Source organism: Mustelus asterias, chromosome 30, assembly GCF_964213995.1.
Source record: "Mustelus asterias chromosome 30, sMusAst1.hap1.1, whole genome shotgun sequence".
Lineage (NCBI taxonomy): Eukaryota > Metazoa > Chordata > Chondrichthyes > Carcharhiniformes > Triakidae > Mustelus > Mustelus asterias.
Genome location: NC_135830.1, coordinates 9,927,228 through 9,951,832, shown reverse-complemented (window position 1 = coordinate 9,951,832; position 24,605 = coordinate 9,927,228). Strand labels below are relative to the sequence as shown.

General features: G+C 47.8%; 3 protein-coding genes across 3 annotated transcripts in view; 1 reads left to right on the top strand and 2 right to left on the bottom strand.

Moving 5' to 3' along the window:
- LOC144481015 (uncharacterized) overlaps positions 1-14,429 on the bottom strand; it is a 41,713-nt gene extending 27,284 nt beyond the window's left edge. The window contains exons 1-2 of the mRNA XM_078200649.1: positions 14,386-14,429; positions 5,919-7,637 (exon numbers count right to left, since the gene is read on the bottom strand). Of these exons, the coding sequence (XP_078056775.1) occupies positions 5,919-7,307 (1,389 nt within the window). The 5' untranslated portion in view covers positions 7,308-7,637; positions 14,386-14,429. The remainder of the gene's footprint in view (positions 1-5,918; positions 7,638-14,385) is intronic.
- Positions 1-24,605, top strand: part of LOC144480744 (uncharacterized) — a 154,018-nt gene that overhangs the window by 120,265 nt on the left and 9,148 nt on the right. The gene's annotated exons all lie outside the window — the stretch shown is intronic.
- On the bottom strand, positions 844-4,208 carry LOC144481028 (uncharacterized). The gene is made up of 2 exons (XM_078200665.1): positions 3,776-4,208; positions 844-2,261 (listed from the first exon to the last, which is right to left on the bottom strand). The coding sequence occupies exon 2, from the start codon at positions 1,901-1,903 to the stop codon at positions 923-925; it is 981 nt and encodes a 326-aa protein (XP_078056791.1). The 5' UTR covers positions 1,904-2,261; positions 3,776-4,208; the 3' UTR covers positions 844-922.

Sequence of the window (24,605 nt, the reverse complement as noted above, 5' to 3'; positions counted from 1 at the left end):
GTTCACACAACTGAGGATCACTGAGAATAATCCAAAATAAGGAGATCACCCAGAAAACTACCAATAGGAATCTTCAGCTGAACACATCATTCATTCTTAAAGGGACAGTTGGGGCTTGATGCTGTTCAGTTTCCAGTTAAAGGGACAGGCACAGCTTCACTCTTCTCTCTATTCTGTTTATAATGGTTAAAGGTTGATAGGAGTGAGGTTTATTTAAAAGGACAGTGTGTGGGAAGCCTCATCAATAAAACTGGGAATTCTTGGACACGCTGTAGCTCCTTTTTATCTGGGAATCAAATTGTTGTCTAATTGTCCCAGCAGATAACAGGTTCCTTTGAACTCTCCAGCTGCTACTTTAATGCAGACTTTAACCAATTTATTTTAAACTGGTTTCTGTTCAATAAACTGGCACTGACACAAACACATTAAAATATTTTAGACTTTTCTGCATTTTCAGTCTGGAAATCTAATCCTGCCGTTTCACTCTCAGTCAGGAACAGGTCCGAGTTTTGCACCAATCTCTGATTTAGCAGCATCCTACCAGCATTCACTGTTGTTCTTCCTGACTCTAAACACAGTTGTAAAGGAACTTCTGTTCCTGGTCTAGGAGCGCTGAAACATAGAAGGGAGCGACTGAGGTTCTTGCACATCTCAGGATTAAACCACACGGGTACTTTGCTGTCGTGAAGAGAGATGAGGAAGAGCAAAGTGCTGTTTGTCCCTCTCTGTGACCCTGAAGGACTGCGTCCTGTTTGCCATATGACCCTCCCCCGATTGTCCTTTCTGAGCTCCAGCCTGGTGATGTGGGGTCAGGTGGGAAAGACAAAAATCGACAACAATTTTAAAAAACAAAGCTGGTCTATTTCATATTTATTCAGAATATGAAACCTCAACGGATGAAGACTGTCAGAGTGAACACGATTCAGTCCTGGATATGATTAACAGCATCATTAAGAGTAGAATCCAAACCTTGCAGTCGTTTGTGAACTCGCTGGTGTGTTAGCAGGTGGGATGACTGAATAAATCCCTTTCCACAGACATTACAGGTGAACGGCCTCTCCCCAGTGTGAACTCGCTGGTGTTTCAGAAGATAAGATAAATGAGAAAATCCCTTCCCACAGACAGAGCAGGTAAATGGCCTCTCCGCACTGTGAACTTTCTGGTGTGTCAGCAGGTTGGATGACTGACTGAATCCCTTCCCACACACAGAGCAGGTGAACGGCCTCTCCCCAGTGTGAACTCGCTGGTGATTCAATAAGTTGGGTGAACGAGTGAATCCCTTCCCACAGTCTGAGGAGGTGAAGGGCCTCTCCTCACTGTGAATTCTCTGGTGGTTCAATAGGGCAGATGGACGGCTGAATCCCTTCCCACACACACAGCAGGTGAATGGCCTCTCCCCAGTGTGAGCATATTGGTGCGTTAGCAGATCCTTTTTATTTTTAAAGCTCTTCTCACAGTGGGAACAATTAAAAAGTTTGTTATCAGAGTGAACAAGTTGATGTGTCTGCAAGTGGGATGACTGAATGAATCCTTTCCCACACACAGAGCAGGTGAACGGTCTCTCCCCAGTGTGAATTCGTTGGTGTGTCAGCAGATCCTTTTTGCATTTAAAACTCTTCTCACAGTCAGAACATGTAAACATTCTCTCATCAGTGTGAACAAGTTGGTGTGTCACAATGTGGGATGAGCGAGTGAATCCCTTCCCACACACAGGGCAGGTGAACGGCCTCTCCCCAGTGTGAACCCGTTGGTGAGTCAGAAGGTTGTATGAATGGGTGAATCCCTTCCCACAGACGGAGCAGGTGAACGGTCTCTCCCCAGTGTGACTGCGCCGATGAACTTCCAGTTGTGATGTGAAACCGAATCCCTTCCCACAATCCACACATTTCCACGGTTTCTCCATGGTGCGGGTGTCCTTGTGTTTCTCCAGGTTGGATGATCAGTTCAAGCCTCATCCACACACACAACATACACGTAGTTTCACCCTGCTGTGAACTGTGATGTTTTTTCAGGCTGTGTAACTGGTTAAAGCTCTTTCCACATTCAGTTCACTGGAACACTCTCACTCGGGTGTGTGTTTGTCTCGATGCTTTTCCGGTCACACTGATGTTTAATTTCTTTGCCCACAGGCAGAACAGACAAATATTTCTTTTTCTATATTCAAAGACCAATGATATTCAGCTCCGAAGGAACTGAATGACTTTGTCAGATGTGATGTCCGGTTTGAATTTTCTGTCTGCCAATCTTTCACTTCCAATATCCTGTAAAAACAGTTTAGAAAAGTCATCACTGTCAGAACACGATAGAAACTCTGAACAGACAATTCTAGTTCGTCTGGAACATTTTTTCCTCTCTTGTTCCCCCAAATCTGTAAATCTCCGTCCCACACACTCTCCCTCCTCCCTGGGCTGAAATCCAAACCCATCTCACCATTTCTTTCCTCCACTCCCAGTTTTCTCCCTCCCTCTCCTCTGTCTGGGTTCAGTTCTCCAGCTGCTGTCTGCAGACTGACAATAAAACCAATGGGTCTTATTGGGGGTGTTGGGGCCTCCAGCGGGTGTTTGTGAATCCTCCCCGCCCACCTCCCAGGGTTTCCTTCCTTCCCAGAGATCAGAACCCTCATTGATTTGAGGCCAAAGTGTAACCTCTTATTTATTGTCCCCCTCCCCCATCCTCTGATGTGAACCATCCTCCAGTGGCTGAGCCAGGATGGGGCCGTTAACCTGGGCCTGTTCCCGGGAGGGAGAAGCCCCGCAGCTGCAAACCAGGGAGCTGACAATGATTCTGAAGGGTTTGCGGATCCACAAAGTGTTTCCAAATCCTCCCAGCCACCGCCTAACGCTGACTCCGCTTCTCCGGGACAAACAAGCGCCAAGGCCAGCAATGACACTGCGCATGCTCCACATCACAATGCCCGGGGACTGATTGACGGCAGCTCCGGACCAATAGGAAGAGGGGGCGGGACTGGAGGACCGAGCGGGAGCGGCTGGTCCTCCAACCAATCGGAGTGAATGAGGGGCGGGACCTGAAGCATGCGCAGTGCGGGTAATGGCGGCGGCGGACGGACGGTTTCAACTTGGAAGCGAGAACAATACAAGGTAGAGGGCGGCGCGCGGGGAATGATAAATGTGGCGGGTGGGTGGCCTTCAAAAAGAATACGGCCCGGCCGTACAACTTAGAGGCCGCGACAATGGCTGAGGGGCCGACAACCCCAGCCATTGCCTTGACACAGGCCTCGATGGACATGTCGGGGTGGGCGTAGCACTTAACCCCGAGCTGCCGCGTGAGCAACGAAAAAGGTGGCAGGGCCTTGGGAGCGGCGGGGGCTCTGGTAGCTGCCACGCCCGCATAGGTGGGCCGAGAAGGCTCTGCCACGGCAGGGCGTATAAGAGGAGGGAAAAATAAGGGAGGGTAGGGTAGGTGGATGGGGATCTAGGTGCTCTCTCCCCGGAGCGAGAGAGGAGGTCGGAGGAGCAGGAGGGAGGACGAGGGACAAGGCACGGAGGGGGGCCGGTGCCCCAGTCAGGGGGAAAGAGGGGAGGGGGAAAGAGGGGAGGGGGTGCCGGTGTTGGGGGCAGCAGCAGTGGGTGGGGGACTTTACTCCTCCAGCCCTTTTGGGCGCAAACAGTTCAAGTCCGGGGTGTCTTCACCCCCCCCCCCCCCCCACGCCCGCCCCCCACCCCCCACGCCCGCCCCCCACCCCGCCCCGCCCCGCCCCGCAGATGGAAAAAACAGTCTGAATTTACTTCACCCCCCCTCCCTTTCAGGCACCGACCTTCTGATGATGAGGGCACCAGCCCAACCACTCAGTCCCTCGATGTTGAAACGTGCAGTCCTCCCTCCCATAGATGGAAAGAATAAAGAAAGAAAGTCACTCCGTGTCCTCTCTCCCTCCAGGGAGAGAGCACTCTCCAGTGGGCGGACGGACGGAAGGCAGGTAGGCCAGACGGCAGGCAGGCAGGCCAGACGGCAGGCAGGCCGGACAGCAGGCAGGCAGGCAACAGCTCACCTTCCTCCCCCTTCCCACTTTGATGCTGGAATTAACAAATTAACATTCCTGCCCGGTTCTGACCCGGGGACCTTTCGCGTGTCAGGCAAACGTGACAACCACTTCACGACAGAAACAACCTCTCTGATGTTGGAGACAGGAGGAAGTTTCAGTCTGTCTGAAGCTCAATCTTCATTCACGCAAAGCCCGCGCTCTGATCAGCTGGAGGACCAGAGTCCTTCCGGTCCTTCAACTCTTCCTATTAATCAACACCTCAGAAGGTCAGGGGGCAGGATCTGCCCTGCAATTCACAGCTTCCCCTCTCCCTTGGACATGCGCAGTCCCGGGCCGGGGGGAGGGGGAGATCACCGAGCAGCTTCTCGCTCTGGCCGGAGCCGCCAGCCGGTTGCCTGGAAACCTTGGCTCGATGTGGTGTAGGGGGAGGGGAACAATGGGCGGGGGCGGGGCTCCCGGGTCCGCGCGCCCGGGCCTGAGCACTGGAACCCAGAGACGTCACCGCGGAGCAGAGTGATTCCTATTGGCTGATTCAGGCAGGACTCCATTGTGACATCACAAAGGGGAAGTTGGCCAATGATGATGTAATTTAAACAATGCCTGAGATCACTTCACTTCTTGGTCAGACCCCCTTTTCAGTCCAGTGCTACTTGGAGTTTACCGTCAATTCAACAACTATTGGGTTACAAGTCCCTCACAGTTCTGATCACAACTTCATGATAAAATAATTTAAATAATGCATGAGAACGCTTCTTACCGGACTACCTACCACTGGTCAGACCCCCTTTTTACAGATTCGGGAATCTCAGCCACTGAACACCAGCCGGTCCTGGAATAAGTTTCATTCTCACTCATTCTGAGTAAATATTCTCACCAGGTCCTCTGTCAGGACCCTGCTAAGCAGCTTTAATGGTTCATGATTGCAGAAACTGAGCAGTCACAGGAATGTGGTCAAGATAGTCCAGTCCCACAATGCCGCACATTTAATCTGCAGTCCTTCAGTTATAACAGAATATGTGGCTGTATGTAGCTGCCTCGGCCACGATCAGCGCCAACACTGCCTTCCTGAACTGCTATAATGCCGAAGGTGTAAGTACACCCACAGTGCTGTTAGGGAGGGATTTCCAGCTACACATTCCACACTTCCTCTCGACTGTGGGTGGATACGCGATTGAGACATTTCATTCAACTGCACTCAAGCTGAGTTATTCAAATCCCTTTATTGTACGGGACAATATATTCATGATTTCTTTAAAACAGAAATTAAACATTCCCATTTGATTTCAGGTATTAACATATTCTGTTAGTTTGTTCTTTATTGTCAATGTCAGGCTAGGGTTGTTCCCCTTGGAGCAAGGAGGTTGAGGGTAGATTTGATAGAGGTGGACAAGATTCTGACAGGTTTAGATAAGATGGACAAAGAAAAGCTGTTCCCATTAGCTGACGAGAGAAGGACGAGGGGGACACAGATTTATGGTTTTGGGTCAGAGAGGAAGGGGGGATGTGAGGAAGAATATTTTGATGCAGTGAATGGTAATGACCTGGAACTCGCTGCCAACGAGGGTGGAGGAAGTGGAGACAATAAACAATTACAAAGGAAATTGGATGAGCATTTGGGAAGTTTCAAACAGAAATAGTAACTCTTAACTTCCTCACACCCTGTCACTCTGTGATCCGTGTGAAATCTGAAACCAGGTATTCGCAACAAGACTCAAAGAGCATCAGCCCACTGGAGGCAAAGTCATGAGACCGGCCAGTCCAGCAGAAAGAAACCCTCCGACCCTCCCCATTGACCAACTGTGAGAATGAACAAAATGCAGTCCTGGATGTAATTGAGAGCAGAAACAATAACAGCAGAATCCAACCCCTGGAATCACTCATGAGCATTTTGGTGTCTCAGCAGGGCGGATGAAACTCTGAAACCCTTCCCACACTGAGAGCAGGTGAATGGTCTCTCCCCAGTGTGAACTCGCTGGTGTGTCCGCAGGGTGGATAATTGACTGAACCCCTTCCCACACTGAGAGCAGGTGAACGGTCTCTCCCCAGTATGAAGGCGCTGGTGCGTCTGCAGGTTAGATAATTGACTGAACCCCTTCCCGCACTGAGAGCAGGTGAACGGTCTCTCCCCAGTGTGAACTCGCTGGTGCTTCTGCAGGTTGGATAATTGACTGAACTCCTTCTCACACTGAGAGCAGGTGAACGGCCTCTCCCCAGTGTGAACTCGCTGGTGAGTCCGCAGGGTGAATAAATCAGTGAATCCCTTCCCACACTGAGAGCAGGTGAACGGCCTCTCCCCAGTGTGAACTCGCTGGTGAGTCCGCAGGGTGAATAAATCAGTGAATCCCTTCTCACACTGAGAGCAGGTGAACGGTCTCTCCCCAGTGTGAATTCGCTGGTGGGTCTCCAGCTTAGCTAATTGACTGAACCCCTTCCCACACATAGAGCAGGTGAAAGGCCACTCCCCAGTGTGAACTCGCTGGTGTCTCCGCAGAGTGGATAAATCAGTGAATCCCTTCCCACAATGAGAGCAGGTGAACGATCTCTCCCCAGTGTGAATTCGCTGGTGCTTCTGCAGGTTAGATAATTGACTGAACCCCTTCTCACACTCAGAGCAGGTGAACGGCCTCTCCCCAGTGTGAACTCGCTGGTGAGTCCGCAGGGTGAATAAATCAGTGAACCCCTTCTCACACTGAGAGCAGGTGAATGGTCTCTCCCCAGTGTGAACTCGCTGGTGCGTCTGCAGCTCAGCTAATTGACTGAACCCCTTCCCACACATAGAGCAGGTGAACGGCCACTCCCCAGTGTGAACTCGCTGGTGTCTCCGCAGGGTGGATAAATCAGTGAATCCCTTCCCACACTGAAAGCAGGTGAAAGGTCTCTCCCCTGTGTGAACTCGCTGGTGTCTCTGCAGGTTAGCTAAATGACTGAACCCTTTCTCACACTGAGAGCAGGTGAACGGCCTCTCCCCAGTGTGAACTCGCTGGTGTCTCTGCAGGTTAGCCAATTGACTGAACCCCTTCTCACACTGAGAGCAGGTGAACGGTCTCTCCCCAGTGTGAACTCGCTGGTGTGCCTGCAGGCTGGATGACCGAGTGAATCCCTTCCCACACTGAGAGCAGGTGAAGGGCCTCTCCCCAGTGTGAGCTCGCTGGTGTCTCTGCAACTGGGATACCCGAGTGAATCCCTCCCCACACTGAGAGCAAGTAAATGGTCTCTCCCCAGTGTGGCTGTGCCGATGATCTTCCAGCTCTGATGGGGCTCTGTATCTCTTCCCACAGTCCCCACATTTCCATGGTTTCTCCATGGTGCAGGTGTTCTTTCCTTTCTCTTCAGTTGAACACTCGTCCACACACAGAACAGTCCCCCCACCCCCGCTGTGAATGGTGTGATATTTATTGCTGTGTAACTGGTTAAAGCTCTTGAGTCAATGCACTAGAACACACTCACTCCAGTGTTGCAGCGTGTTGGCACTTTTCCAGTCACACTGATGTTTGAAATCTTTTCAAGTCACCAGACCGGACAACCATTTCTCCTTGATTTAAAGGCCGATGATATTCAGGTCCCGAGGAATATGACTCTGTCAGATCTAGACACAACGTCTGAGATTTCGGTCTGTGATTCCTCTTTCAATTTCCTGGAAAACAAGTTTGCAGAGGTCATCAGTGTCAGTGCAGGATAGAAATTCAGAACAGACAATTCTAATTTCTATGGAACATTCTTTCCTCCCTCCAGACTCGAAACATTGGCTCTATTCTCTCTCTATCTGGGGGACAGCGTGGGAAATGATGCTGCGGTAGATCAGCCAATTCTCAATGAATGGTTGAGGCAGTTCGATGGGCTGAATGGCCAACCGCAGCTCCTGTTTCTTATGATTTGTGTGTGGTGGACAGGAAGCAGTGAGCATGGATCTGTCAATCAGCCTCAATCAGTACCTTCAGGAGAATTGGGAGGGTGAATATTAGATACAGCAGAGTGAGAATGGAGGGAGAGTGTGTGGGATGGAGATTCACAGCTTTGGGGATGAGAGAGAAAAGAATGTTCATTGGAAATTAGAATTGTCTGTTCTGAATTTCTATCCTGTGCTGACACTGATGATGTTTGTAAATTCCTTTTGCAGGATATCAGAAGGTGAAGATTTAAAGACGAATATCAAACCAAACCTCACATCAAAATCTAACATAGTCACTCAGTTCATTGGGACCTGAATATCATCAACCTTTGAATCTAGAATGGAAATATTTCTCTGCTCTGTCTGCTTCAGGAGATTTTAAACATCAGTGTAACTGGAAAAGCACCGAGACACACACACACTGAAACATGCACACACCTGAGTGACTGTGGAAAGAACTTTAACCAGTTAAACAGCCTGAAAATACATTGCAGCAGAGAGATCGCACCCATGTTATGTTGTAACTGAACTAATTGTCAAGCCTGGAGAGTCACAAGGACACCCGCACCATAGAGAAATTGTGTAAATGTGGGGACTGTGGGAAAGGATTCAGGTTCCCATCTGCACTGGAAACTCATCGGCGCAGTCACACTGGAGAGAGACCATTCACCTGCTGTGTGTGTGGGAAGAGATTCACTCAGTTATCCCATTTACAAACACACCAGGGAGTTCACACTGGGGAGAGACCATTCACCTGCTCTGTGTGTGGGAAAGGATTCACTCGGTTAAACAATCTGCTGACCGACCAGCGCATTCACACCGGGGAGAGACCGTTCACCTGCTGTGTGTGTGGGAAGGGATTCACTCAGTTGCCCAACCTGTTGAGCCACAAGGTCACTCACACCCAAGACAGACCCTTTAAATGCTCTGACTGTGGGAGTGGCTTCAAAAGCTCTCGGGAACTGATGGTCCACCAACCCCTTCACACTGACGAGAGACTGGTTAGCTGCTCTCACTGCACAAAGAGGTTTAGGAGGTCATCCACATGGCAGAGACACCAGCGAGTTCACACTGGGGACAGACCGTTCACCTGCTCTGTGTGTGGGAAATGGATTCAATCGGTCATCCAACCTGCAGCAACACCAACAAGTTCACAAGTGATTGCAGGGGTTGGATTCTTTCTCTCTCAATCTTTCTCTCTCTCTCTCTCTCAGCAGATTCGATGAATGATTGAATCCCTTCCCACAAGTGGAGCATATGAACGGTCTCTCCCCGGTGTGACTGCGTCGATGAGATTCCACCCCAGATGGGGCTCTGAATCCCTTCCCACAGTCTCCACATTTCCATGGTTTCTCCATGGTGTCGGAGTCCTTGTGTCTCTCCACAATCAGTGCACTGGAACACTCTGATACGGGTGTGAGAATCTCAGTGCTTTTCCAGTCAAAACCTCTCCTTCCAATATCCACTGAAAGCAGTTTACAAAAATCATCACTGTCAGCACATGATAGAAATTCAAAACAGACAATTGTAGTTTCTATGGAACATTCTTTAAATCTCCACCCACGCCCCTCACACATACACTCTCTCTCTCATTCCATTTAGCATTCTGCAGCACGGTGACACAGTGGTTAGCACCATCAGCTCCAAGTTCCCCTCCAACCCACACACCATCCTGACTTGCCTGCCATCCAGGACTAAGAGAACAGAAATGTTTTCCATATAAATACTGGGAAGTCTGAACCCATTGTCTTCAGTCCCCACGACAAACTCCACTCCCTGTCGGAGCCGGAACCAGGCTGTTCACAACCATGGTGAAATATTTCACTCCAGGATGAGCTTCCAGCCACATCATCATCAAGACTGTCTATTTCCACCTCAGTGACATCGTCCGACGCCACCCCAGTCTCAACTCATTAGACCATAAGACACAGTAACAGAATTAGGCCACTCGGCCCATCGAGTCTGCTCCGCCATTCAATCATGGCTGATATTTTTCTCATCCCCATTCTCCTGCCTTTTCCCCATAACCCCTGATCCCCTCATTAATCAAGAACCTATCTATCTCTGTCTTAAAGACACTCAATGTCCTGACCTCCACAGCCTTCTGCAGCAAAGAGTTCCACAGATTCACCACTCTCTGGCTGAAGAAATTCCTCCTCCTCTCTGCTTTAAAGGATCGGCCCTTTCGTCTGAGGTTGTGCCCTCTATTTCTAGCTGTTCCTACTCGTGGAAACATTCTCTCCACGTCCACTCTATCCAGGCCCCGCAGTATCCTGTAAGTTTCAATAAGATCCCCCCTCATCCTTATAAACTCCAATGAGTACAGACCCAGAGTCTGAACTGTTCCTCATAGGACAAGCTCTTCATTCCAGGGATCATTCTTGTGAACCTCCTCTGGACCTTTTCCAAAGCCAGCACATCCTTCTTTAGATATGGGGACCATAACTGCTCACAATAGTCCAAATGGGGACTGACCAGAGCCTTCCGCAGCCTCAGAAATATATCCCTGCCCTTGTATTCTAGGCCTATCGACATGAATGCTAACATTGCATTTGCCTTCCTAACTGCCGACTGAACCTGCACGTTAACTTTAAGAGAATCTTGAACAATGACTTCCAAGTCCCTTTTTGTTTCTGATTTCCTAAGCATTTCCCCATTTAGAAAATACTTGTTGTCTCCATTCCTCCTTCCAAAGTGCAGAACCTCACACTTTTCCACATTGTATTCCATCTGCCGCTTCTTTGCCCACTCTCCTAACCTGTCCAAGTCCTTCTGCAGCCTCCCTGCTTCCTCGTTACTACCTCTCCCTCTACATATCTTTGTATCATCTGCAAACTTAGCAACAGTGCCTTCAGTTCCTTCCTCCAAATCGTTAATGTATATTGTGAAAAGTTGTGGTCCCAGCACTGACCCCTGAGGCACACCACTGGTCACCGGCTGCCATCCTGAGAAAGATCCCTTTATCCCCACTTCTGCCTTCTGCCAGTCAGCCAATCCTCTATCCATGCCAGGATTTCACCCTTAACACTATGGGCACTTAACGGATTTAACAGTTTCCTCTGCAGCACCTTGTCAAAGGCCTTCTGGAAATCTAAATAAATCAGGTCCACTAGTTCTCCTTTATCTAACTTCTTTGTTACCAGATACGATCTAAGGAGATCCATCAAAGATGCCAAAAGACAATACCGGACCAAGCTAGAGTCCCAGGCGAGCCACACCAACCCCCGCTGACTATGGCAAGGTCTGCAAGACATAACAGGCTACAAGATGAAGGCATGTAAAATCGCCGGCTCCAACGCTCCTCGCCCTGATGAGCTCAATGCATTCGTTTTGAGCAAGAGGTCAGCGAGAGCATGCCCTCCACCCTGGAAGCCCTGGATGAATCTGTATCTGGGGTCTCCATTGCAGATGTCAGAGCAGCTTTCTTGAAGGTCAACCCACAGAAAGCAACGGGCCCGGATGGGATACCCGGACGGGCACTCAGATCCTGCGCGGATCAGCTGATGGGGGTATTCACAGACATCTTCAACCTCTCTTTACAACAATCTGAGGTCCCTATCTGCTTCAAGAAGACTACCTTCATCCTGGTACCGAAGCAAAACCAAGCAGCGTGCCTTAATGACTATCGGCCGGTGGCTCTGATATTCATCATTATGAAGTGCTTCGAAAGGTCAGTCATGGCACAAATCAATTCCAGCCTCCCGGACTATCTGGATCCACTACAGTTTGCCTACCGCCGCAACAGGTCCACAGCAGACACCATTTCCCTGGCCCTGTACTCAACCCTGCAACACGTAGATTACAAGGACACCAATGTCAGACTCCTATTTGTTGACTACAGCTCAGCCTTCAACACTCTTCTTCCCATGAAACTCATCTCCAAACTCCGTGGCCTGGGTCTCGGCACCTCCCTCTGCAACTGGATCCTGAACTTCCTAACTCACAGACCACAATCAGTAAGGATAGTCAACAACACCTCCTCCACGATCGTCCTCAACACCGGTGCCCCACAAGGCTGTGTTCTCAGCCCCCTATGATACTCTTATACACCTATGACTGTGCGGCAAAATTCCCCTCCAATTCGATTTTCAAGTTTGCTGACGACACCCCAGTACTGGGTCGGATCTCAAACAATGATGAGACAGAGTACAGGAATGAGACAGAGAACCTGGTGAACTGGTGCGGCAACAATAATCCCTCCCTCAATGTCAACAAAACAAAGGAGATTGTCATCGACTTCAGGAAGCGTAAAGAAGAACATGCCCATGTCGTCATCAATGGGGACGAAGTAGAAAGCGTCAAGAGCTTCAGGTTTTTAGGTGTCCGGATCACCAACAACCTGTCCTGGTCCCCCCATGTTGACACTATAGTTAAGAAAGCCCACCAACGCCTCTACTTTCTCAGAAGACTAAGGAAATTTGGCGTGTCAGCTACGACTCTCACCAACTTTTACAGATGCACCATAGAAAGCATTCTTTCTGGTTGTATCACAGCTTGGTATGGCTCCTGCTCTGCCCAAGACCGCAAGGATCTACAAAAGGTCGTGAATGTGCCCAATCCATCACACAAACCAGCCTCCCATCCATTGACTCTGTCTACACTTCCCGCCGCGTCGGCAAAGCAGCCGGCATAATTAAGGACCCCACGCACCCCGGACATTCTCTCTTCTACCTTCTTCCTTTAGGAAAAAGATACAAAAGTCTGAGGTCACGTACCAACCGACTTGAGAACAGCTTCTTCCCTGCTGCTGCCAGACTTTTGAATGGACCTACCTTGCATTAAGCTGATCTTTCTCTGCATCCTAGCTGTGACTGTAACACTACATTCTGCACTCTCTCCTTTCCTTCTCTATGAACGGTATGTTTTGTCTGTATAGCGAGCAAGAAACAATACTTTTCACTGTATGATAATACATGTGACAATAATAAATTATTATTGGAGGATGCGGAAAGTCTGCAGAGAGATTTGGATAGGCTGAGCGAGTGGGCGAGGATCTGGCAGATGGAATAGACATTGGCAAATGTGAGAAAAATTACATTGTGCGACTGTGCAGAGGGACCTGGGGGTCCTTGTGCACGAATCGCAAAAACTCAGTCTGCAGCTACAGCAGGTAATCAAGGTGGTGAGTGGAATGTTGGCCTTTATCGCGAGGGGGATAGAATATAAAAGCAGGGAGGTCTTGATACAACTATACAAGGCACTGGTGAGGCCGCAACTGGAGTACTGTGGGCAGTTTTGGTCCCCTTGTTTGCGAAAGGATATATTGGCCTTGGAGGGAGTGCAGAGAAGATGCACCAGGTTGATACCAGAGATTAGGGGTGTAGCTTATGAGGAGAGATTGATCAGATTGGGTCTGTACTCGTTGGAGTTTAGAAGGCTGAGGGGTGATCTTCTCGAGACGTATAAGATAATGAAGGGGCTGGATAGGGTAGAGGTGGAGACATTCTTTCCACTTAGAAGGGAAACCAGAACTCGAGGGCACAGCCTCAAAATAAGTGGGGGCCGGTTTAGAACAGAGTTGAGGGGGAACTTCTTCTCTCAGAGGGTAGTGAATCTCTGGAATTCTCTGCCCATTGAAGTGGTGGAGGCTACCTCGTTGAATATGTTTAAATCATGGAGTAGATAGATTTCTGATCGCTAAGGGAATTAAGGGATATGGGGAGCAGGCGGGTAAGTGGAACTGATTCGCTTCAGATCAGGCATGATCTTGTTGAATGGCGGGGCAGGCTCGAGGGGCTAGATGGCCTACTCCTGCTCCTATTTCTTATGTTCTTAAATCGAATCAGATGGAGAAATTTCATTGGTCTGTGGAATTCTCTACCACAGAAAGCACTGGAGGCTGGGTCATTTCATAAAGATGTGGAGATGCCGGCATTGGACTTGGATAAACACAGTAAGAAGTTTAACAACACCAGGTTAAAGTCCAACAGGTTTATTTGGTAGCAAAAGCCACTTCCCGGTGTGGCTCTTTCTACCAAATAAGCCTGTTGGACTTTAACCTGGTGTCATTTAATAAATTCAAGGCTGAGTTAGACTATTTTTTATCTGAGGGAGGCAGTCAGCATAATAGAATTAATCAGATGAGCCACGAGTTTATTGAATGACAGAGCAAGGTCAATGGGCTGAATGGCCTACTCCTGACGCTAACACACTGATGTTCTCAGGATGTCCACAGTCTCTGCAGCAGCTCCGTTCACCAGGGCCTGTCAATCAATCACACAATCATTTTCTCTCCTGGGGACCGGGACCCCGAAGCCCCGCCCCCTCTCTGTTGCGTCACCAAGAGGGCCACGCATGCGCTCCGCTCCTTGCTGGACCAAGATGGCGGCCATTAACCTGGGCCTGCTCCAAGAAAAAAATCCCCAAAGCAGCAAACCCGGGACCCGCAGGGTCTTATTCGGGCCTTCGGCTTTCAGCAAGTGTTTGTGAAGCCTCCGATCCCTCCCCACCCCGACTCCCGGCTAATTCCTCCCTCCGCCCCACTGATTCTCACCAGCTGAAGAAAAGCGTCTGCCGCACACAAGCATCCGAACAAGTGACACTGCGCATGCTCTAGATGCAGCATGGAGCCTGCGCACTGGTCTCTTGTGAAGTAAATCAGGCACTTTCAAACCCACGGGGAATGCTGGGTAACAACAGGGCCATTGAAAAACCAAATAGCAACAGAAAATGGATTTGTTACTAATTGAGATCAATTAATAAAAATATTAAAATAAATTATTGGTTTTAGTATTGTCACGTGTTAGTATATGGTGAAAAATATTGTTTCTCACGTGCTATACAGATAAATTGTGAATTCTGTGAATTGTGAATGTGTCTATTGTGAATGGGCACTCTGCTGTGCTCCATTTCTCGAAACCATGCATGCAGCACAGGAGCACAGTGGGTAGCACTGCTGCCTCACAGCACCAGGCACCCGGGTTCAATTCCGGCCTCGTTTCACTGTCCATATGGAATTTGCACGCTTTCCCTGTGTCTGCGTGGGTTTCGTCCGGTTTCCTCCCACACTCCAAAGATGTGTGAGTTAGGCTGATTGGCCCTGCTGAATTGCCCTATCGTGTCAGGGGACCAGAAGTTGTAATGTGCACAGGGTAGGACAAAGAACAACAAAGAACAGTACAGTACAGGAAACAGGCCCTTCGGCCCTCCAAGCCCATGCCGCTCCTTGGTCCAACTAGACCAATCGTTTGTATCCCTCCATTCCCAGGCTCATGTGACTATCCAGGTAAGTCTTAAACGATGTCAGCGTGTCTGCCTCCACCACCCTACAGGACCTGGCTGGGATTGGTGTCAGTGCAGGTTCAATGAGTTAAATGGCCTCCTTCTGCAGTGTAGGTATGAAAATACTGCTATCGTCTGGAACAATGGAGAGTTTTTCAAGTTTTTTCCTTCTAGTTCCCCTGACTCTCATTCTCAGAAGATGCAGACACTGGCTGGGTTCAAAAATCAGAATTAGTAGTTCCTCTGTCATTACTACTTTATTTGTGATTATTACTTTGTTGTGTCTATTACTTGATTCCCTATGATGTGGAGATGCTGGCATTGGACTGGGGTGGGCACAGTAAAAAGTCTCACACTACCGGGTTAAAGTCCAACAGGTTTATTTGGAATCATGAGCTTCCAGAGCGCTGCTCCTTCATCAGGTGAGTGATGAAGGAGCAGCACTCCAAAAGCTCATGATGCCAAATAAACCTGTTAGACTTTAACTTGGTGTTGTGAGACTTGATTCCCTATGACAGTAGTATCATTACTAAAAATCCGCCGCAACAGTTAACACAGAAATCTGAGGGCATTGTCATCACAGCCTTTCAAACCATTAATAATAGAATCATCAGATATTCGGTTGTAATTCTCTCTATGAAAATCTCTCTGGCAAAATAAATATGGCTTCTCCACAGTAGAAAGGAAATCATTCACTCATCAATCCAAGCTCAGAATGCATGGGGATATTGCTGGTAAGTGTCCAGGACAAATTGCTATTTGTAAGATGAAGGTACATCAGCAGCAGGAGTTAGTGAAGAGGGTGATGGTAATAACTAGGCAAACTGACTCAGCAGGAAAGCTGCTCTAAAGGAGATTCCATAGGATCCACCCAAAACACAATCGTTGGCACCAGTACGACAGATTCCAGTTAAACCTGACTGGTGTCGGTGCAGGTTCAATGAGTTAAATGGCCTCCTTCTGCAGTGTAGGTATGAAAATACTGCTATCTTCTGGAACAATGGAGAGTTTTTCAAGTTTTTTCCTTCTGACCCTGACGTGAGTATGGCCAAAGATACCACACACCATAGGAAAGCCTTTCCCTCATCCCTCATAGCAAGTAAGAACTCATCCATCCTACATGATGAGGTTTTCTGTCACAAGGATGTGATGTGTATCACAAAGATGGTTAAAACCTTTTTTAGTTACATGGATTACATACATTGTTGTTGGATCATAGCTTGGTATATTTCTGTTTTGAGTCCTCGATATTATATCCAGGTTGTGTATCTCACCAGGCTTCCACACCCCATCATTACTCTACAGACTCATGGCCAGTTTCTTCAGAATCTCCAACAAATCTTCACATTCCCCCTGCTACAGACAGTGGAAAAGATGGATCCTGCCCATCTCAACACCTCCAGGGAGAAACTCCCACACAGTACACTAACTGTTCAATGTGAAATGAAGTAATGTTAAAAACATTGTTATAAAATGAGGCCAGGTGGCAAATTGGGAAGGTACATTTGATGTTCCAGATAGATTGGGGAAAAGCAAAACTTATCTTAGCAAATTGGAAATGAGGGAAGGAAACACACCATGAAGGCCAGTGAAAAGGTCAGGAAACTGGATGGAGAATAAACGCAATGAAGTTACTGTGAAAATCTCCTAATCACCACACTCCACCGCTTGTTCGGGTACACTAAGGGAGAATTTAGCATGGCCAATGCACCAAACCAGCACATCTTTTTGGACTGTGGGAGGAAACCGGAGCACCCGGAGGAAACCCAAGCAGAAAAGGGGAGAACATGCAGATTCTGCAAACAGTGACCCTGATTTTATCAACAGGGACAAGATGTGGATGGTAGTCATGATCCTGGACTGTGTCCAGGCTGAAGTTCTGTTCTTGCCATACGATCCCCACGCAGATTGCCTTTCTGAGCTCCAGACAGGTGATAAACACTCTGGTGTCGATTTTGTCTTGCCATCCTATGTCTCAAAACAAAGCTGGATTATTTCACATTTATTCAAAATATTAAACTGTAGCAAAGTTAAAGTGGTGATTCGCATCAGAAAGAAAATTTGACTCTCTGAACAAACATGGTTCAATCCTGGATATGATTAAAAGCAGCAGTGACAGCTGAAGCCAATCTCTGCAGTCACTTGTGAACTTGCTGCTGTCAACACAGGTTAGAAGAATGGATGAATACTTTCCCACACATGGAGCCAGTGAATGACCTCTGCAGTGTCAATTAATTGGTGTTTCAGCACTTCACATCTGCTTTTAACTTTCTTCTCACATTCAGATCATTTAAAATGTCTTCTCACATTCAGATCATTTAAAATGACTCTTTTCAGTGTGAACAAGTTGATGTTCAATGAGACAGTATGACTGAGCAAATCCCAGATTAGGGTTTGGAATACACGGCCTGAGAGTGTGATGGAGGCAGGTTCAGTTGATGCATTCAAAAGGGAATTAAGAATGTTCCCAATTGTGGGGGAGTCCAAACGTAGGGGTCGTAGTTTGAGGACAAGGGGTAAACCTTTTCGGACTGAGGTGAGGAGAAATTTCTTCACCCAGAGGGTGGTGAATGTGTGGAATTCCTGATCACAGAATGTAGTTGAGGCCAAAATGTTGTCTGATTTCAAGAAGAAATTAGATATAGCTCTCGGGGCCAAAGGCATCAAGGGATGTGGCGGGGGGGCGGGGGGGGGGGGGGGGGGGGGGTGGAGGTTAGATCAGGATATTGAATTCGATGATCAGCCATGATCAAATTGAATGGCACAGTAGGTTCGAAGGGCTGAATGGTCTACTCCTGCTTCTAGTTTCTATGTTATCTGAAAAGGAAGAATGTGCAGGATTACAGGGAGAAGGCGGGAGAATGGAATTAGGCGAGTTGTTCATTCGGAGAGCTGGTGCACACATGATGGGCCAAATGGCCTCCTGCATCAAAACTATTTGGTGATTCTGGTGAAATCCTTAAAAACTGTAATTGCTGGAACAAAACTCAGCAGGTTCAGCAGCATCTGTGCAGAGAGAGAAACAGAGTTAACATTTCAGGTCTGTGACCTTTCCTGTGAACTGGGGAAAGCCAGAAATGTAACAGGTTTGGAGAAAGGGGCGGGTGGGACAGGGACTAAAGGAAGGGTGGAAGACAGGAGAGATTGAATGAGAGAAAAGTGAATCACCCCCAGAGCCAAAGGGAATGGAGATGGAGCGAGAGAAGAAAGAGGGAAACAGAAGCTGTGTCTGGAGCAGGGGGGCTGCCGACTGAAAGAAAGAAAAATGAAACAATCAAAGAAAAAGAAACAGAACGGGCTGAGAGTTTACTCTCTGAAACTGTTGGACTGAATGTTGGGTCCAGAAGGCTGTAAAGTGTGGAGGGGATGGGTCAGTGGGAGGATCTTCTCCTGGACCTGCTCTAGACCCTGGTTAGAACAGTAATCCAGGGTGGGTGGGGCTGAAGGGGGTGGCGGGGGTCACTCTGACAGATCTTCTGTGGTCTTGTCTGTGCCCAGGTGACCCTGGAGAGGGAGATTCTATCGGGGGTTTGTTGCTGATTAGTTTGATTTAATCACAAGTTTGGGGAAACGAGAGGAAAGAATGTTCCAGAGAAACTGGAATTGTCTATTCTGAATTTCTATCCTGCACTGATAGTGACACTGACACTGTCAACTCTTTTTACAGGGGATTAGAAGGGGAGGATTTACTGATAGAAAACTCAGATCAAACATCTGACAGTCACTCATTTCATCAGGACCTGAATTTCACAGACGTTTGGCACAGAAGGCCATTTGGCCCATCGTGTCTGTGTCTGCTCCCCAAGTGAGCATTAAGGCATAGTGCCATTCTCCTGCCTTTTCCCCATGCTAGTGAATTTCATAAGCTATCCAGCTCTTGGCTCCCCCAAGAGACCAAATGAAGATTTTCGGAGTCTAAAATTGCCCTTTATTCAAGTTAAAGCAGGGTAAACTGGTTTCCGCACACATGGCGACAGACTGCCAGAACAAAGGAATACTATTGCAATCATACCTTTAGGATCAACTACAGGTAATTAACATACACAGATTGAAATTGTACACTGATTTAAAGGTACTCACTATCCAATCACAACTAATAGTTCTGATTACTTCATTTGTTTCCCACAGTGATGTTTAACCAATTACAGCAACTCTCCCCTTGCCTAATTGAAATATCCAATTATCAACAGGGCACGTACACATAGCTACATCATCAATAAACACATGTCTATGGTCCTTGACGATCTGGCACCCTGAGTGCTGACATATGACTTCTATCAAAACACTGCAGTCTTGGGCTGTTATCTGAAAGCAGTGATGTTGTAGTTACAGCCTCTTGTGGCCTATCAAAGCCCCCTTGTCTATTGTTTGTGCAGCTGTGCCTTGCAGCTCCAGCAGTTTCCCAGGAACTTTGCTGCATTGAATGATTTTTAACCCTTTCACCATCTATTAGTCCAGTGGACCTTCTCCGAACCATTTCTTACGCATTTACATCCTTTCTTAAATAAGGAGACCAATAATACTCCAGATGTGACCTCACCAGTGTTCTGTATAACCGAAGAATAACATCCCTTCTTTTGTAATTAATTCTCCTCACAATAAACAATAACATTCTATTAACTTTCCTGATTACTTGCTGCACCTGCCTTTTCTGATTCATGCACAAGGACACCCAGATCCCTCTAAATCTCTCACTGTTTAGACAATATTCTTTGTATTTATACTTCCTGCCAAAATGGACAATTTCGCATTTACCCACATTATACTACATTTGCCAGTTCTTTGCCCACTCACTTAACCTATGTCCCTTTGTAGCCTCCTCACATCCTCTTCACAACTTATTTTACTAATTATTTTATATCATCAGCAAATTTAGCAACCATACATTCAGTACCTTCATCCAAGTCATTGAAATAAATGGTAAAAAGATTCCAGCATTGAACCCAGTGGCACACCGCTCATCACATCCAGCCAACTAGAAAAATTCCTCTTTATGCCAACTCTCTTCTTCCTGTTAGTCATAGAGTTATACAACACAGAAAAAGGCCATTCGACCCATCATTTCTATGCTGGTCAAAGACAAATCATCAAACTATTCTAATCCCATTTCCCAGAACTTGGACCGTTGCCTTGCATGTCTTGGTATCGCAAATGCACTTCTAAATAAGCAACAAAGAAAATTACAGCACAGGAATAGGCGCCTCAGCCCTCCAAGCCTGCACCGACCATGTTGCCTCACTGAACTAAAACCCCCTACCCTTCTGGGGGTCATATCCCTCTCTTCCCATCCTATTCATGTATTTGTCCAGATGCCCCTTAAAAGTCACTATCGTATCTGCTTCCACTATCTCCCCTGGCAGCGAGTTCCAGGCACCCACCACCCTCTGAGTAAAAGAACTTGCCTCGTACATCTCCTTTAAACCTTGCCCCTCGCACCTTAAACCTATGCTCCCGAGTAATTTGACTCTTCCACCCTGGGAAACTAACTATCCACTCTGTCAATGCCCCTACTAATCTTGTAGACTTCTATCAGATCGCCCCTCAACCTCTGTCTTTCCAGTGAGAACAAACCAAGTTTCTCCAACCTCTCCTCATAGCTAATGCCCTCCATACCAGGCAACATCCTGGTAAATCTTTTCTGTACCCTCTCCAAAGCTGCCACATCTTTCTGGTAGCGTGGCGACCAGAATTGAACACTAGATTTCAAGTGCGGTGTAACTAAGGTTCTATAAAGCTGCAACATGACTTGCCAATTTTTAAACTCAACACCCCAGCCGATGAAGGCAAGCATGCCCTGTGCCTTCTTGACTACTTTCTCCACCTGCATTGCCACTTTCAGTGACCTGTGTACCTGTACACCCAGATCCCTCTGCCTAGCAATACTCTTACGGTTTCTGCCATTTATTGTATATTTCCTGTCTTTATTAGACCTTCCAAAATGCATTACCTCACATTTGTCCAGATTAAACTCCACCTGCCATCTCTCTGCCCAAGTCTCCAACCGATGTATATCCTGCTGTATCCCCTGATGGTCCTCATCACTATCCGCAATTCCACCAACCTTTGTGTCGACCGCAAACTTATCAAACCAGTTACATTTTCCTCCAAATCATTGATATATATTACAAACAGCAAAGGTCCCAGCACTGATCCCTGAGGAACGCCACTGGTCACAGCCCTCCATTCAGAAACGCACTCTTCCACTGCTACCCTCTGTCTTCTTTGACCAAGCCAGTTTTGTATCCATCTTGCCAGCTCACCTCTGATCCCATGCGACTTCACCTTCTGCACAAGTCTGCCATGAGGGACCTTGTCAAAGGCCTTACTGAAGTCCATGTGGACAACATCCACTGCCCTACCCTCATCAACCATCTTCGTCACTTCCTCCAAAAACTCGATCAAGTTAGTGAGACATGACCTCCCCTTCACAAAACCATGTTGCCTCTCACTAATACATCCACTTATTTCCAAGTGGGAGTAAATCCTGTCTCGAAGAATACTGCCCAATAATTTCCCTATCACTGAAGCAAGGCTCACTGGCCTGTAATTACCTGATTATTCTTGCTACCCTTCTTAGACAAAGGAACAACATTGGCTATTCTCCAATCCTCTGGGACCTCCCTGTAAAAAGTCTCACAACACCAGGTTAAAGTCCAACAGGTTTATTTGGTAGCAAAAGCCACTAGCTTTCGGAGCGCTCGCTGCTCCTTCGTCAGGTGAGTGGGAGATGTGTTCACAAACAGGGCATATAAAGACACAAACTCAATTTACAAAATAACGGTTGGAATGCAAGTCTTTACAGGTAATCAAGTCTCAAAGGTACAGACAATGTGAGTGGAGAGAGCGTTAAGCACAGGTTAAAGAGATGTGTATTGTCTCCAGACAGGACAGTTAGTGTGATTTTGCAAGCCCAGGTAAGTCGTGGGGGTTACAGATAGTGTGACATGAACCCAAGATCCCGGTTGAGGCCGTCCTCATGTGTGTGGAACTTACCAAGCATTCTCCAACGCTTGGTAAGCGTTCCCCAAGGCGGCCTTCACGACACACGACAACACAGAGTCGCTGAGCAGAGACTGATAGCCAAGTTCGCACACAAGAGGACTAACTGTCCTGGCTGGAGACAATACATATCTCTTGAACCTGTGCTTAGCCCTCTCTCCACTCACATTGTCTGCACCTTTAAGACTTGATTACCTGTAAAGACTCGCATTCCAACCATTATTTTGTAAATTGTGTCTTTATATGCCCTGTTTGTGAACAGAACTCCCACTTACCTGATGAAGGAGCAGCACTGCGAAAGCTAGTGGCTTTTGTTACCAAATAAACCTGTTGGACTTTAACTTGGTGTTGTGAGACTTATTGTGTTTACCCCAATCCAACACTGGCATCTCCACATTTTGGAAATATATCGCCGTTCCTTCACAGTCGCTGGGTCAAAATCCTGGAATTCCCTCCCTATCAGCAGGGTGGATGTACCTGCACAACATGGACGGCAGTGGGTTCAGGTCCCATACATCACAAAGGTGGACACTCCTGCGCCCCCTACAAACATGGCGATCGCACCTGCACCCTGCTGCACATTGCCCCTTACAAAGATGCCGGCCGCACATGCGCACTGATAGACATTGCCACCAACAGATTGGCGGCCGTCAGCCCAGGCCCAACACGACAAGTTGCGCCTCCAATTTGGTACCAACAGGGCGCCCGAGAAGTTATTTTCCGAAGTTTGGGTTGAACAACATGTTTACGAAGCCTCTCCACCCACCCGCCACATTCATCGCTCTCCGCGCGCCGCCCTCTACCTTGAACTGATCTCGGCTCCGAGTTAAAACCGTCCGTCCACCGCCATTACCCACACTGCGCATGCTTCAGACCCCTCCCCTATTCACTCTGGTTGGAGGACCAGCCGCTCCTGCTCGGTCCCCCAGCCCCGCCCCCTTTTCCTAGTGGTCCAGAGCTGCCGTCAATCAGTCCCCGGGCATTGTGACGTTGGGCATGCGCAGTGCGGCTCATGTCCAGGGACAGGCGCTTGTTTGTCTGATCTTCAGGCGGGAAGGAGGCGGATAAGCGGAGGCAGCGTTAGGGGCAGTGGGTGGGAGGGGAGGCTCCACACACCCAGTGGAGGCTTCAACACCCCCAATAAGGAACTAGCGGCACCGCCTCAACACCCAACACAACGGCAGCTGCAGCGCTTTCTCCCGGGGCCAGGCCCCACTGGACAAATGTGGCTTCAGGAAGGAAATGCAGCAATGGGTTTGATTTGATTTATTGTCACATGTACTGGGATACAGTGAAAAGTATTGTTTCTTGCGCGGTATACAGATAAGTCATACTGTTCATAGAGTACATAGGGGAGTAGGAAAGGAGAGAGTGCAGAATATAGTGTTACAGTTACAGACAGGGTGAAGAGAAAGATCAGCTTAATATGAGGTAGGTCCATTCAAAAGGAGCAGGCTTTGGAGAGGGTACAGAAAAGATTTACCAGGATGTTGCCTGGTGTGGAGGACATTAGCTATGAGGAGAGGTTGGAGAAACTTGGTTTGTTCTCACTGGAACAACGGAGGTTGAGGGGTGAACTGATAGAATTCTACAAGATTATGAGGGGCGTGGACAGAGTGGATAGTCAGAAGCTTTTTCCCAGGATGGAAGAGTCAATTACTAGGGGGCATAGGTTTAAGGTGTGAGGGGCGAGGTTTAATGGAGATGTTTGAGGCAAGTTTTTTACACAGTCATAGTCATAGAGGTTTACAGCATGGAAACAGGTCCTTTGGCCAACTTGTCCATTAAGAAGTCTCACAACACCAGGTTAAAGTCCAACAGGTTTATTTGGTAGCAAATACCTGGTATTTGCTACCAAATAAACCTGTTGGACTTTAACCTGGTGTTGTGAGACTTCTTACTGTGCTTACCCCAGTCCAACGCTGGCATCTCCACATCACAACTTGTCCATGCCACCCTTTTTTAAAAAACTTCTAAGCTAATCCCAATTGCCCGCATTTGGCCCATATCCCTCTATGCCCATTGTGCCCATGTAACTATCTAAATGCTTTTTAAAAGACAAAATTGTACCGGCCTCTACTCCGAAGTCTGGCAGCTTGTTCCAGACACTCACCACCCTCTGTGTGAAAAAATTGCCCCTCTGGACACTTTTGTATCTCTCCCCTCTCTCCTTAAACCTATGCCCTCTAGTTTTAGACTCCCCTACCTTTGGGGAAAGATATTGACTATCGAGCTGATCTGTGCCCCTCATTGTTTTATAGACCTCTACAAGATCAACCCTCAGCCTCCGACGCTCCAGAGAAAAAAGTCCCAGTCTATCCAGTCTCTCCTTATAACTCAATCCATCAAGTCCTGGTCGCATCCTAGTAAATCTTTTCTGCACTCTTTCTAGTTTAATAATATCCTTTCTATAATAGGGTGACCAGAATTACACACAGTATTCCAAGTGTGGCCTTACCAATGTCTTGTACAACTTCAACAAAACATTCCAAC

Coding starts and splice junctions, on each gene's coding strand:
- LOC144481028 (XM_078200665.1), bottom strand. CDS start 1,903: ATGGAGAAACCGTGGAAATGTGTGGATTGTGGGAAGGGATTCGGTTTC.